The sequence below is a fragment of the Dysidea avara genome, chromosome 4 (assembly GCF_963678975.1).
Source record: "Dysidea avara chromosome 4, odDysAvar1.4, whole genome shotgun sequence".
NCBI classification, from domain to species: domain Eukaryota; kingdom Metazoa; phylum Porifera; class Demospongiae; order Dictyoceratida; family Dysideidae; genus Dysidea; species Dysidea avara.
Genome location: NC_089275.1, coordinates 45,208,975 through 45,225,088, shown reverse-complemented (window position 1 = coordinate 45,225,088; position 16,114 = coordinate 45,208,975). Strand labels below are relative to the sequence as shown.

The following is a 16,114-nucleotide window of genomic DNA, read 5'->3' as shown; positions in this document are numbered from 1 at the left end:
ACAGCACTTTCAATTCAGTGTAATATAGCATAAGCAAGAAAAGTACACAGATGAGTGTTAAAGTATTTCTTAGTGCTGTGATAATGCTTAAAATAAGCATAAAGGAGCTGGGTTCCAATGAAGTGAGATTTTGAGCACTAAGAAGTACCTTATGACACATCCTTGTGCTTTTCTTGCTTATACTATATTACACTGAATTGAAAGCGCTGTAACTTGAGAACAAGATGTTGCAACTGCCTTCATTAAACTAGAAATTTAATTACCTTTCATATGGTGCCCAGTATAAGGACAAGGGACCTTTTGTTCAAGCTCCGTGCTTGATAATTGAACTGCTGTAGTTCATGGTTTTCTGTTGAGATATTCACCTGTGACTTTAGCATTAAATAACTTTTGTTAGCTATACCCCTTTAATAAAGAAACGATACACATCAGGATGATCCTTGTACATAGTACTACACAATCATCAGCATTGAAGGTCCAAAACTTTAACAGAATCCCTCCAAATGGAAATTTTAGTGATTTTGTTTACTGCCTAGGTGAGAAAACTATTTGTTTTTTTATAGATTACTAATAGGCTATTATGTTCCAGCTGTATGCTTTGTACTACTATGATACTAGGCCCAGCAGTTAACTTGATAGAAACATGATTGATTTTTAATAGTAACAAATAGTTTTCTTGTCAAGGTGCAAAAAGGGGTGTTCCTGAGGACTTTTTACGTGCCTCCCCTTCTTAAAACATTTAGTGCACGCTCCATATACCCTGTAAAAAAATTGGTGCTTTTATCAAAAAGTGAACGAATATTTGGCTTAGGCGCTGGACTACAAGGAAATTTAGACGTTAAAAAATTTGACGAATCGGTTTAATTCGTCAAAATAATTTAAATTCGTCAAATGTTTAAAAGCGCCCTTAAAAGTAGGTTTTGCCTACAATTTCTTCACATTTTATTCGTCAAATCTGCTGAAGTCTGAATTTGTCAAATTTTTCTTACGTCAAAATTTCCTTGCGTACGGTACTTGAAAATTTTTAATCGTTACCCCAATGGTTATAATTTATCTAAGTAACGTCTTAAAGAGATCAAGGCTCCATGGACACTCTGTCTACCATTTTTATTAGTAAGCGCCTACACCGCACCATCGCATGAGCGTGGACCATTACAACCAGTGCATACTACACTCTCCCACGTTCGTCAAAGCGCGCTAGCCGGTTTCTTGTAACATTCTAATAGAACGTTCAGAATTTTCATCATGGCACAATAGCTATTAAATTGAGCAGAGACTATACCACCGTGAATACCTTGCTTAATAAACATATGCATGTACTTTAGCTATGTTGGCATAGTGAAACACTATAAGGTATGCATTTGATTTATAGTCACTCATCGCCCACCACACCACCTTCCACCCTAGCTGCCTCTAAATAAGTAAGCGTGCTAGCATTCAGTTGATGTTGAGACAAACTAGACATATTTTCAGCTAAGGAAAACGTTTCTTCAGAAGGTGGTTAAGTGTAAGAATGAGCTTTAAGGAGGCTTTTATTGTAGTGATGTAGCATACTGTTGCTCAATGCTGTGATTTTGACTGCAAGCCCACAACAAAATAGAGGAAGTGGCCGATGAGAAGCTACTAATGCACTTGTCAATTTCATGCCCCACCCCCGGGGAGGGTGGGGGAATACAGGGGATTTAACAAATAGTGGTGTCAAATTCCCTATACTGGGGCAAAATTGGTTGTCAAATCCCCACTATGTCCCCACCCCCTAGTAGGGGATTTGACAACACCTCAAGGACGACCAAGCACATATTTCATGCATGCAACCAGAAATTAACCTTGGCACCTGTAGCTAGTAAAATTATAGTGAGTGCGATTTTATTGTTTAGAAATGCAACTACTGAAAATCGGTCAGTGATTTGGGGACAACTGTCAATCTCCCCAGGGGTTGGGACAAGAAGCAACGTCAAATCCCCACTTGGGGTGTGGGGATTCCCGGGGGTGGGGCATGAAATTGACAAGTGCATAACTAGCAATCTACTTTGCCTGGTCTTATAGTAATCTCCTCCACAGTTATGCATGTCAGTTTGATGAATGCGCATGGGAGAGTGTAGTATGTACTGAAATAGACTTGCCATGCAGTCCAGTCCAGGTGATAGTACTTCCACAGTCCACTCAGCAAAACAATACAGTACTTCAAAGAGTATACAATTACCTAATCCATTATAGTACATAAAATGTCTGACTTGCTTATACATATAAAACTGAATATGTATGTCACTCTGGGTAAAACTTACTAAGTACATCTAATAAGTAGCTACATAAGTAAATTATATAATTTGAATGTGTACATATCATGGTAATCACTATTCAAGGCAATGCTACAATTGCAGGACGCTGTATGAGATACTCTGCCAGTTCTTTGACTATGTGATCTCGATCATCACGCCGTGACACAGATGCAATCTTGTTATTTAGTGTTGGGTATTCTGTCATGGTGAAGGAAACTGCATCTTTTGGATCCATTCCAGTTTTGATGAGCTTAAGGTAGTAGTTGTGTTCAATGCTAAATGGATCGCTGCGAATTGTTCTTTGGTTTTGTAGGTGCTGTGAATCTGCAATCATTTTAGGGTCTTTAGAGCCAATCCGGTAATCAAGGGGTGTGCAGAGGCACATATCTTTAAGTGATGCATCAGCACCAGCATCCATTAAACATTGGGCAATTTCAGTGTTTCCAATAAGAAAAGCTGTATGAAGTGGAGTACGTCCTAAGTGGTCATCAGGGGTAGTTAATTTGAAATTAAAATAGTCACCAGTCAAAAAGGAGATGACATCAAGGCTATTGGCCATGGTAGCAGCATGTAAAATGGTGTAGCCATCATACTTGGAGCATACATCAATATAAGGCATGACAGACATCATCTCAATGATAAACTCATCTGATGCGTGCTCAAACATTGCATAAGCACAGGGCTTGGGATCAGCGCAAAAACCATCAATTTCATAAGAATCTACATCGTAGTAGTCAAACAGCAGCTGTGCAAGTTCGATTTGCTGAGTGGTGATGGCAGCAAAAAGAAGATTCACTGAACAGCTATCCTCACAAAAGACTCTACCAGCATTAGTGATACCACACTTCTGCAAGAAGCCATCAACCATAACAATGTCTTCATTAAACACTGCTTTAATCAATGCTTGGAACTGTTCCACTGACAGTACCCCAGTCTGAGACGTTGCCTGCTTAGGACATTCCTGTCTGTAAGCTATGTTTAGTAGATCAGACATAATATGGACACATGAGTCATCCTTGAGTCTCACATGATCATCCTCCACTACCCACCCACTCATCTTCATCAACTCCTCACAAGCAGGATACCTCCACACTTTACTGCTAAATTTTTTGTTAGCAAGTTTGATTTGACGATATTTTCCTTCATTTGGATGTTGAAGGATATTTTTGAAGTACTCCTTTAGTGTTGTCAGAGTTGTCCTGCGATCATCAGGGTGCAAACAAGTAATCACTTTCTCAAGTTGTTTGGACAGTAAATGAGTCATTTCTGATGTGGTTTGTGATCCTGTAGCTGTTGAGGAAGTGACGAGACCCATGACTTTAACCCCCGATGACTCCTATAAAATCAATTTTTTGAAAATATATCAATGCAATATTTTATCATACATACTGCCTTATTTTATCTGAATTTTGCACTCATGTGTAAGGAGTTAACTGTTACAGTTATACAAAGTTCAATTTGATTTTGCACTGCTACCATACAACCAGAGCTCTAAGATTTCTACATATGTTAGGTAGACAAAACTTGGTAGTAGTGATGTACCGATTAATTGGTAAATAATCAGAAATCAGTTTATCAGCCAAATTTCAGCAATATCAGTATCAGTAATTATTAGCAGGTTATTTAGCCAATTAATCTTACTGACTTTGATGCTAGTGATTTCGTATAAATAAGACAAAGGAAAGTTTTAAAATGGCAATTTTATGTGAAATTTTAGTAAAACTGAACATCGGATCAATTATTGGTATCAGCCACTATATGAATTTCAATATCAGCAAAATCTCTTATCGATGCATCACCACTTGGTAGCATATCACCCTTGAAATGGTCAACAAGCAAACATGTAGCAACAACAATTTACTGTACTAGTATAGCTACATAGCTACATAGTTAAAAGATGATTCAGTGAGGATATGACGCAGTTCTACAAAACAAAAAATGCATTGGATGGAGTCCTTAACTCCTTCAAAGCATGCATTATTACTGACTATTATGTGTACAGTGGAACCTGTTAATCAGGACACTTAAAAATGAGAACATTTGCATAATCTGGGCACTCAGTAATGGTCCTAATATATCCCTTAGCATGTAAACTGACCTGAAAAATCAGGAAACCTTGATAATCAGGACACTTTTTGTCAGTCCCAAGGTGTCCTTAATACACAGGTTTCACTGCATGTTCAATGATGCAAATGAAAAAGTTTTAGCTGGTGAGATGCACCTGGGTATTCTTTAGATTCGAGGTAGGGTGTAACAGTATTGCGATCTTACTAATTCAGTATCTTTACTAAGGTAGCTGACTCCTCAATAGTACTGACACTAAGATATTGAGTTGTATTGATGGAGTAATTTTAAATTACATAATATGTATCATGAAAGTTTCTAGGCATAAGGTATCATTGATAGACCAAAGTCAAGATGTCCAGTGGCGTATATAGACTCTAAGGCACTGAAGAACAAAGCTCATAACTTGTTCAGAATGACAGACCTCCACCGACCATACATTATAATTATTACTCATAAACTACATTGCTTCTCTGAATAGTGTGACTGCTTTATTAGAGTGATTGACTGTTCTATTAGAGTATCTCGATCTCACATACCCAAAGTTCTTTGGTAGGGCACAGGCCCACCCCTAGATACACCACTGAAGATGTCTCTCCACTACAATCAAATCACCAGTGGATCTGGGTATTAAGATTTGATACACTGTAGTATCAACCAGTTTAATTACCTCCTAACAGGATTGTCTCATACAGAATGCCTCAGCACCCACCCATATGGCATCATTGTTCATAGAACACTGCCCTATATACTATTCAGTTGCTTTTAAGCTAGAAGTTAGCAAAAGCTATTCTTAAGTACAGCATAGACCAATACTACAGCAACATGCAGGTATCTGTTCAAAAAAATTCAGAACTAAACATCCCACTGGACCACCAAAAGAATGACAGCTATGTTATACATACTTGTTTTTCCAAGTGTCATAACTAACATTTTATTACTTACATGATGAACACCAATCCTTTCACATATTGCAGAATGAACTGTTTGTAAATGAGTAGCATCTCTTAGTCTCACATGATCATCCTCCACTACCCACCCAATCATCTTCATCAACTCCTCACAAGCAGGATACCGCCACACTTTACTGCTAAATGCTTTGTTAGCTAGTTTGATTTGACGATACTTGTCATCATTTGGGTGTTGAATAATGTTGTCAAAAATCTTCTTCAGTGTTGACAAGGTAGCCTCTAGATCTTCAGGACTCAGAGAAGCAGCAACTTTGTCTAGTTGTGCTGATAACATGCTCTTGAAGTCAGCATCCCTTGATGTGGCCTGTGTAGAAGGTGCCACAGATGAGATATTTGAAGTTAACTTAAATTCTATAGGTACTGTATGTACGTCATTTTGTTAAACCATGGGCAGCAGAAAAGGAGGGGGGCTGAAGTATCCCTCAGTCTGCTAAGGGGGGGGGCTAATTCTGATATCACACCAAAATTATCTTTCTTGGGGTGCAGGGGCAGATCCAGGAGCTGGCAAGGGGAGGAACACAAACAGGCTAAGTGGTAGGTGGGAAGATTCTCATGTTAGTTGCTGAGTAGCAATGATCACTCCTTAGTAGGTTGGTTGATTTTTTTTGCCATTATGGCTTTAGCAGATGGTTGTGAAGTCCTTAAAGCTGTTTAAATGGTTATAAATGTCTCAAACACGATATCATTTTTAGAGGCGCTTAGTATGTACGTATGAAGGTGCTGAGTGAGTTCAGATGAGTTTGCAATAAATGGTGATAGTATGCAGCTTTCATGTGTTATATAAATTGATTTTGGTCTGACAAGATGTACAGTATTTCTATCAAAAGAAGTATATAATTATGGCACAGCTGGAGAGAGTGGTCCCAAATGCCCCATCCTGGATCCGCCATTGTAATGGGGCTGAAAACCATGAAAAAGATCGATATACTCTAATAGAAATCTCAAGAGCAGTCATATCACTTCATGATATGTGTTCCTAAAGTAGCACTGTGAAAAAAGAAAATGAATTAATTTACCTACAGTGGGAATTGAACCACCGAACTCTCTGACCTAGTTCTTACTTTGAAAGTTGGTGCCTTACCACTGTACTGAATGTTTCCAGGTGTCTAAGGGCTGTTTTATACTGCTATAAATTATATTATTCTTTAACCCTGTAGTCGACACGCTTTGCCAAAGAGGTTTTAATTAACTGCAAATAGCCTGCTTTAAATACTTTTGACTTTAAAAGTTGGTGTTTTAGTTAAAATGCTTTAAATTGTACAATTCTGGTGAACTTTGAGACATTGTGATAGCTAAAATGGCTACAGCGTTTGGGGGGGGGGGGGGGGGGCTGTGCCCCCAGACCCCTGCTACCAGAAATTCTATACTCTGGTCAGCCCCCTCCCTCACATCAACTACTTCCTCTGCCACTGCATTAACTTACGTACACTGTATGTATAACCTATAGTATACATAACATGCTTGAAGCTTGTCAGCCTTATGTACTTGATACAAGATACTGTTTTGTAGGTGATACACTCATATCTCAGGCCTAGATATCATAAACAATAAAAGTTTGGCGAATTTGGAAATTCGCCAAACTTTATTTTGCAGATCATATTTTCAATATTGGCTACATGGTCAATTTGTCGAACTATTATCTGCCAATCTGTTTTGCATGCTGATTCACCAAACATGAGTCACAGCAAACTTTCACCATTTGTGACTGGATCTACGAAAACCATTCTTATCGCCCAAGATAGGAAGTTTGATTTTTTCACACAAACACAAAGCTTAATGAATGTACTATCAAGTTTCACTGTCACAGTCAACCAGAGTAAAGTGGTCTACTTTTGCTGGCTGTTTTTTAAAGCACAGTGGTGAGCAGTACGAGTGGTCTGGGGTCTTGATGGAGCCCTTGTCAACCAGGAGATGGCTGTGTGTGGCTGTACAGCTTCGTGGTGTTGAACAATGACCTGTGCTGTAAATTTCCTTTCATTTTAGCCAGTCCTGAGCCCTGAATGGCCCATAACTTGGCCTAATTCATCCCAACACGTTTGTTTTCTATTTTTGAACACCATCTTGCCCGCCTTCCTTGGCCCCTGCCTCTCACCCTTTTTGCAGCTTGCCTGATACAGTCAACCTTGGTTTAAAAACTATCTAAAATGGTGGGAAACTTAGCTGTTGACTACTTCAGTGGATGATCAGGAAGGTAAGACATTGTTGTAAAATGTGTGAAAATTTGGTATGCGTAGCTACCACCATTGGCCAGCTACAACACTCTGAATATTTAAAACCAACATTTCTCAATACTTTTAAATGGGCAATAATACCGGTTTTCCCAGAGACAGTCACATTTATGGTTGCTGTGATCAATGTGTTCTAAGAAGTATACTTGATACTTATATGGAAAACATGCTGTCTAAGAATACTGTAACCTTTGTTTAGTAAAAATCTACCAAAACACAAACTGTTTATGGTATCTTCTGCCTTTTGCAGTATCAAACAAAATCCTGTATTTAGCTCCACACACTTTTCATCTGAATGAGGACAGCCTATGGCTATACTGTAACATGATACACTGAGATTGTATTAATCAGGGCTCTGGATGCAATACCATTAAACATGTCACTTTAATGTTACGTAAACTACACATACATATTATGAATACATAATAATATCTACATACGTTGTACATACGTACCTTTTCTAGAAATTCTGGTGGCACTTGTATTTCTGTACCATCAACAATTACACACTTGATCTTATGTGTTGCCAGCAGGGTAAACTCTTGATGACCAAGTTTGTAGTGTAGTAGGTAAGACTTCACTGCTGCAGATATCTGATATATTAGAGCAATGCATCCTTCCTCTATTCCTCTTAAGATAACTGAGCCTGGCTTCAACTTGAAGCATTCAAGGATAACACGTTGGATCATATTTTTCAATGGGAGTGTGCATTTGTTTCCAGTGTATTTAATAACCAGTTCGTGTGTCCCTGGCATTAGTTGAGTGGGTTTTGGTTGTTCTTGGAATATCCGCAGTAAGTCTAGCTCATTTATGATTGTGTTATTTAGTTCTTTAGTAAAGCCTTCCAACAGTTCAATGGCTTCTTCACAATCAATTGATTCGACAAGCACTTGTAGAAGCTCATAATCATAAACACTGCAGCATTTCCCAAGTTTCTTGAACAAATCAGGTATAGTTTTTATTGTGCTGTATGCATCATCAGTGGAAAACACCGTATTATTTTCTGCATCAGCTACCGACAAGTTCATTATCAGCTCATCAACATCAAAATGCTTTTCTTCCATTCTCTGCTTTATCTTGTTGACAACTTTGATGTACTTTGCATTTAGGCTCATGATTGCTTTTTGTTTTAATTCACATTCAATACATTTATTGTTATCTGTTCCACAACAGCTAGGTGGCTTAGCTATAAGAATAATATGTAAGGAAAAGTATGCGTACGATAATTATGGATGTATACATGCGGTTGAGTGGTGTAGCACAAGTGTGATGCATACATTGTGTACTTGTGATCAACACTGCATACACAGTAACTGTTGGCATTATATAAAGAAGTTTTTAAGAACAAAATTAACTGAAGCAACAGAGGAAGTTGGAAGCATGCATATGAGCCCAATGGTTTTGTATTGAAAGCACATGCACTGGACCTCCTTGAGTGTTGAAATACCTAGTACATGCAATGTCACATCACATTCCATTATGCCCCACTGAATAGGTTGTTTTTTGTGGACTTCATAATTCAGCAACATATAAACCATGTGAGATCTCGTACCAGACCATGGATGCAGTAAATGTCCTTGCTGAGAAGCTAAAAAGACAGAGAGAGAAGACCCACTCGAGGCTAGAATGATGAAGAAAGCCTCCAGACAAATGATAGCAACAATTGGCTGACACGAAGAAGGTTAGAAATGAGTATCATGGCCACCATTCAATGTTGCTTCCCTCCTTCTACATTATACCCCACTTGCAATCTCAAAATGCAATTACCAGGAATTTTTCAAATTCCATATTGTCATAAAAGTGTAAGGAAATATAAGAAACTTTACATTTGAGTAAGAATTCAAACATGGAACACAGGAGGTCATCTACACTTGTAGCTATGCTATTTGACATTTAATTCCTACTTCAGCCTGTTGATTGTACGATAACTAGTATAGGGTAAGTAGAATTCGAGGAACGGAAAGAGGCAATGGGAATGACCCATGGAAAATGCCTGATAAAGGTCATCATGTAATCTACAGGTTGGATAGGTTGGATTTTGCAGCAGCACAGTGTTTCTTTGCAGTATTGTTTGGATTCTTTCGCTGAAGTAATCAAAATACTCTAATAGAGCAGTCACCTGCATTTTTCATAGGTCAGCTATTGACTCAGCTAAATTATAAAAACAATTAGCCAGGAAGTGTGTACCTGTATGTTAAGTTAATTTTGCTCAAATCTTTGCTTGCAGTATAGCTACAACAAAGCTAGAGTACTGCTTTAAATACTCTTTGTTGACCATGCCTACATGATAGATGTAATTTGCAAACATTTCTTGATAATTATTGCTTTAGCTTACATGCAATTCTGCTATTTAGTTAACCAGCATGTTCACAGCACTTTAACTATTAGGCTTGCTGAAGACAAGAGATTATCGTGTGTGCTAGTTTAGGACATGATCTTTAATGCTTTGTGGTTAAATATGTGGAAAGTGAAAATTAATAGTCATGCACGTAGGGAAGGTACCAATGCTAGTTATTTTATAAAGGCACAAAACTGGTTTAAAGACAAAACTGCATACAAATCTTACTATGCAGGTAAACATACCATTTGCTGGACTTTTGGGTCTTCTTGGGCTCTTTGGGAGATCCATCATGGGTGGCTGATCTTGTTGCAATTTTTGCTCCTCTAAAGAGTAAATATACAATATAATGTGACCGTGTTATTACGACTATACAAACTGTTTGTGTATAGTATAGACAGACACAATACACTACAATACTGTATGCACACTCAGTAAACTAAGAGAGTGCTTAGTGTGACTATTGTTTACTACAAACAATAACAAAACTTTGGTAATGCCAAAGTTTAACATGTCCTGGTATATATACAGTAGAAGAAAAATTTGGTAATTATATAACCCATCCAAATTACACAACAGACAACTAAACTTTGGTGAATTTGCTTCAGTTCACCGGATTTGCCAAATTTAATCATGGTATAGGTTTAACAATTGCAATAGTCCCTAAACAAGTATCCATAATTGTTATAGGAAATGTTTCAAAAATTAATACTCTCAAGAGACACACAAGCAGTGACTATGAACTTCCTGTAAATTTCTTAATCAAAAAGATAATTTTCCCTTACTATATAATTATACTCCTGATTGCACAAATCTTTAAAAATTGCGTGACGCATGCGTGTATGCACACACAAGAATTAAAATGTTTTGTTTCACAGAACAAGTTGCTTACATTGGGGATCTTAGTCCCCGATATCAGCAACCTGTTCCATGAAACAAAATGCTTTTAAATCTTGTGTGCACACATATGCATGCGTCACGCAATTTTTACACATTCGTGCAATCAGCAGTACATGTGTGTGTGTGTGTGCGTGCACGTGTGTGTGTGCGTGCACGTGTGTGTGTGCGTGCACGTGTGTGTGTGCGTGCGTGCATACGTGCATGCGTGGGCCAATTAAATCCTGCTATGCCCGACAGATGAATTACTCTATAATATTTTATACATATTGTATACCTCTAGCATTTTCAGCTAGTTTGTCTAATGCATCAATGAGGACTTCCCATGATGCTTCACTGTTCATATCCAACCATTCTTGTAACATCTTACTACATGATCCTTCACAATCATTAGAAAAATCTTTTTCAATATTCTTTAACAAGTGATCTTTAATGTTAAGATGCACACCCAGTTCCTTCCATGTTGAGGCCCATATTGGTACTACATGATTGTTTATATCTTTTAGTGGAGGTCTTTCCTTTTCTATTAACAGAGTAAGATACACTATCTATAAACATGAATATGTATATGTATATACTGCATACACACAAAACAGCACACTATACATAATATAATTATACCGTATACGTACAAATTTTCGAGGTATGTAATTTATAGAAACTTCAGGATTTTTGTGGTTTTATTTTTGAAGATCGCTTGAGTTTATCTATTAGAGCTAACTCTAACAATAGTTTCGAGGATGAAAATTTTGCATAAATCCAAGGAACAGTGCATCCATGAAAATTGCGTCCCTCGAAAATTTGTACATATATGGTAAGATGATTAGCAGAGATCAGAATCTTATATCCCATTGAATCTGTAGGGCTGTATGTCTATAACCCAAAAATTCATATCACTTCACACATTATTTGGCTCATTAAACTGGCAATACACAACTCCTACTTGTTTACAGGCAGAAAGCGAGTATTTTCTACTACAATGTATTTTTGTTTATTTCTTTGTTACAAGTGACCGTGAAAGTAAAATGAAGCAAATACTCTGTACAGTAGTAACTCTCAGCCTTACTGTTGGCTTGTTCAGATACTACGACATCAAACATCTTTTCGGTTCAGGTTACTACAATATATAGACCCTTTGCTTTTCTGTCAACTATTTAATTCAAGATATTAATTCTTTCCTCCAAAGCAATAAGGAAATAGTGTGAATTTACGACTTCATGGAACCACAATAACAGATACTCAAGGAGGAAGGCTTCGTTGCGGCTTTATGTAATGTGCCAAAGCATTCCCCTTAAATTCATTTGTAATGGCTCTGTTGACATCGTGAAGATCAAGAATACCGGACACTAAGTATCCCATTTTTCCTGTAGCATTTTAATACTCTTAGATATGCATGCAGATAACAGATTACCAGACCTGACGTGCGTATACTGCAAACTTCTCCACACTGTACTCTCCACTGATAGCACAAATGTTCAAATTGTGTAATTTAAGAGGCATAAGCTTACAGTAACTGCATAATCAAGGTTAGCTTTTGAACAGGTTTCTTAATCAATTAATTTACTATATAGTAGCTTCTATGCACTTTTTTTATTTTAATTAAGTGACCATGAGTGACTGTGCACATGCATGGTTAAACCAAAAGCCTTAACAGGGAAGCAGCTTGGTTAGGTACGTAAGTGCAATGTCAAATACCCCCACACTATCATGGTACCAAATCCTTCCATTACTTTATGTCTAGTAAGTGCATAAGAGCCGAATTTCCTGCTTTCCTTTATTCACTTAGACACAATGATTAAAATCTTACATATAATTACTCACTATCATATAATATCTCCAGGGAATGTTATTTCATGAAAATAATATTAACTATATGCACATTTACACAGGTGGTTTACTGCAAATACTATATTACTGAATGTCTATAGTATACAAGAATAACTGGAAAATAAGACTAAGTATTTAGTTTTGGGAGTATATATACTATATGTAGCTATATGTAGCTATATGTGAATAGTGGATGATAAACACAAAGTTTACTATAGTGTGGCCTTAATTGTATAGGATTAATACAAATATCCTGACCCTTTGAATTAACAGGCTTTAGCATTATTACAGATTCTTGAGGAATGGTACATTTAAAATAGATAAGTTAGTTATATCCCATTACGAGGGTGATTGGTATCATTGTTATTACTGATACAAGTCCGAGTCCAAAGTGAAGCCGAGGTTGTAACAATGAGTGTACGGGATATAATTATTCTATATCCCAGTGCACGGGAGTGCGTGACAGTTTGAGTTCCTATGCATAGTGAGTTCTACTTCCTCGCAATGTACATGCTCAAGATTTTGTCCAAAGTTAATATTTTCATATATAGCTACTAGATAGACACTATATACAGGCTCTAAACTGTATGATTTTACAAAGCAGCAGTTTCCAGAGGTATGATTCATCTTTACCTGCATGGGGTTGGTGGAGTGGCATCAAGTGGCGTGCAAGTGCTAAAAATTGGTGAGGATTACTCCCAAGATAGTCTAGAGCAATGGAGCCAGAGTTTGTTGATTTCACCATACATATCGCCAGAGTAGACACAAACTGTTTCTTGACATTAATTTTATTTAATCCATCGCAATAGCTGCATGTGTAAAGGATTAACACATTTGTTGTAAAGATTTAGCAGGTGTAAATGCTGAACTGTTTTTGTATTGACATTTCCATATTTGGCTATTTGTTCCATTGGTAATGAATACCAATTGCGGTTGATATATTATCACGAACCAGTCTGAGTGGATCTGTCAAAGGGGGATAAATATTAGCTATCACAGAGTGATAAATATTAGTTACCACAGGATGATAAAATTAATATTAGTTATCACTGGGTGATGACTAACTTATCGCGCATGCAGTAGCAGAGCCACTCTGTCTAGCTGTATGTTACGTAATTATGACCCATGCAGTGCGACACTTTGACACTCCAAGATTTAACGTTATACATAGCTAATAAACAAATAAGGCATGTGCAACTTGTGATATGACATATTTTTAGGTTTATCAGTACTCCAGCATTAGATTATAAGCACATCAATTTGCTACAATACACTGTATATAGGCTGTGCATAGTTCCTTAATAATTTGTTTGATTGTATGTAAGTTATAGATGATAATCATGGCTACTGTAAATTCCCTGCAAGTATAGTGTTAAGTTTGCTGTGTATAGTGTAGCTATCATTCTAGCCATTGAGTAAACAGGAAGAACAACACCTTTACACCAGAAAAATTTTCGCATTAAAAGTCCTGCTAATATTATATATCTAGCTACGCCTATGAATGCAATAAGGGGATTCGAGTGAGTTATAATGATGAGTCATGTAGTAGTTAGGTCACGGCTTCTTGTCGGCATGCATCATACTGGTTATGGTGGCTTTGTGTCATGTGTGTCATCATAATTATGCATGGCAGATTTGTGCCATTTCAGGCCTACGAAATTTAGCTGACACTGAACCATGGCTATACGGAAGTACAGTAGCTAGCTGGACCAGGAGTGCAAGCTTTATAGGCCAGGAAAACTTGATTACTTGTTTCAAAAATTCAGATTTTCATGCGGGCGGGAGATTATTTTTCATTATACTCCAAATCAAGCTGTCTGTTACTATAAAGGTTAGCTAAAGGCTTTTACTGAGAACTAGTACTTAACGTTTTAGCTACCACCATTTCTGAGGTGCAAGTGGCATTTGCTAAGCTGTAAAATAATAGCGGCCAGCCTTATTGGCATCAAAATACGTGAGCACATGATTGATAACAGCAAGAATGAAATTAGAGGCGGTGGGGTAAAAAGGGATGCGTATGCGGGGATGAGAAACAATTAATCAAGTTTGCCTGGCCTTAGCTACTACCCTAGACTGCTAGTGAGCCTACTTATTCCACTATCCATATACCGTATGTGCCGAGCTACAATGTATCTCACCATCATGGCTAGCTATTATCATAGATAGTATATATACTATCTATGCTATTATCAGCACTACATTATAGTTTAGGTGACCGTCCATCCAGCCGTCCATGGTATGCACTATGCTGACTGCACAGGCATAGCTACAGCCTACACGCTCAACTGCTAATACAAACTAGCTACTTACTTTTCGTAGTTCTGAATTCCTCCAAGTCTTTTACATCCATTCTAAACGCTTCCTGGTTGAAAAATTATTGCAACACAGCAGTGTACGAAGACTAAAACATGCGAATGCGCACGTGAGCCAGACAACTTAAAACGTAGAGTAGAAAACAAGGAAACGGAGTGTTGCATAAATTTCTTTGTAACAGGAAGAAGGGTACTTACCCGGTAGCCAGCTGTTGAGATCCTTTTTAGGCGGTAGAATTGGAACACAAAATCAGGGGTTGTTTTGTTGTAATTAATTTATATGTGTAGCTATATGTATTCTTCAACTCACTGTTCAGTCTTGGTTTGTTTTTTTTTTGTAGCTGTGTTTTCTCTGTATTTGTCCCTTCCGTTTTTAGTTTTGTATCTTCTAGGGAAACACCCTTGTACAGGCTCTGCCTTTTGGTGTCACCCTGTCTTTTTAAATCAGAGAAATGTTACATTACCATTTACCAGACTTGGACGAATTCAAAGCACTTTTAGAAAATTACTTATTTAACTAATCACTTGCATGTTTACATGTACCATATACTCAATTCTGAGTCCTGTACATTAAATAAATAATAATAAAGGGGCCGCTGCCACGACTAGCTCTCTGACTGGTGTCCAGTTGACTGCATGAAAGACTGAAAGTGAATCTTAATCCAATAAATGATCATAATTTTTACAACTCAGCCAAGATCAATGATTTAATGGTATAATAGTGGGTAACTGCATCTGCTCTAAGAACTATTATTTTGATCAATCACTTCTTACATTCTTTTCAAGCCTCCTCATGCAATGCCTGACAAATAAAAAAGATTAATAATTAATATGTCAACACAAAAATCCAGACAAAAACTTGATTTGGACCAATCATGCATGCAAAAGTGTTGTCAAATTTCCACTGACTAAAAATTACAATAGTTTTTTACACACTCCTGTTCCCACAAAAGTTCTATCTAATAGTATTTTGTTATTTTATATGCAGGGAAAATATGATATGGCTCCTTTATAGCTTCTCCTGGTGTTATGGATGGTGGGATTGTTTAAAAGTCCAGCTTGTTATTCTATACTCAGCTACATACGTACATAATAAACCTTGAGTGGGAGGATCAAAGTTCTATAAAAGCCACACAGGAGCACTTTGATAGACCAATACAATTCTATATCAGGTAGTTATAGAACTGCCATGCCTATT

The 16,114-nt window shown here is 37.4% G+C and overlaps 1 protein-coding gene across 1 annotated transcript; it reads right to left on the bottom strand.

The window, feature by feature from the left end:
- Positions 1 to 2,306: 2,306 nt before the first annotated feature.
- Positions 2,307 to 11,877, bottom strand: LOC136253897 (uncharacterized). Its single transcript, XM_066046556.1, has 5 exons — positions 11,844 to 11,877; positions 11,055 to 11,300; positions 7,998 to 8,728; positions 5,289 to 5,618; positions 2,307 to 3,615 (listed from the first exon to the last, which is right to left on the bottom strand). The coding sequence occupies exons 1-5, from the start codon at positions 11,875 to 11,877 to the stop codon at positions 2,359 to 2,361; spliced, it is 2,598 nt and encodes an 865-aa protein (XP_065902628.1). The 3' UTR covers positions 2,307 to 2,358.
- Positions 11,878 to 16,114: the final 4,237 nt, after the last annotated feature.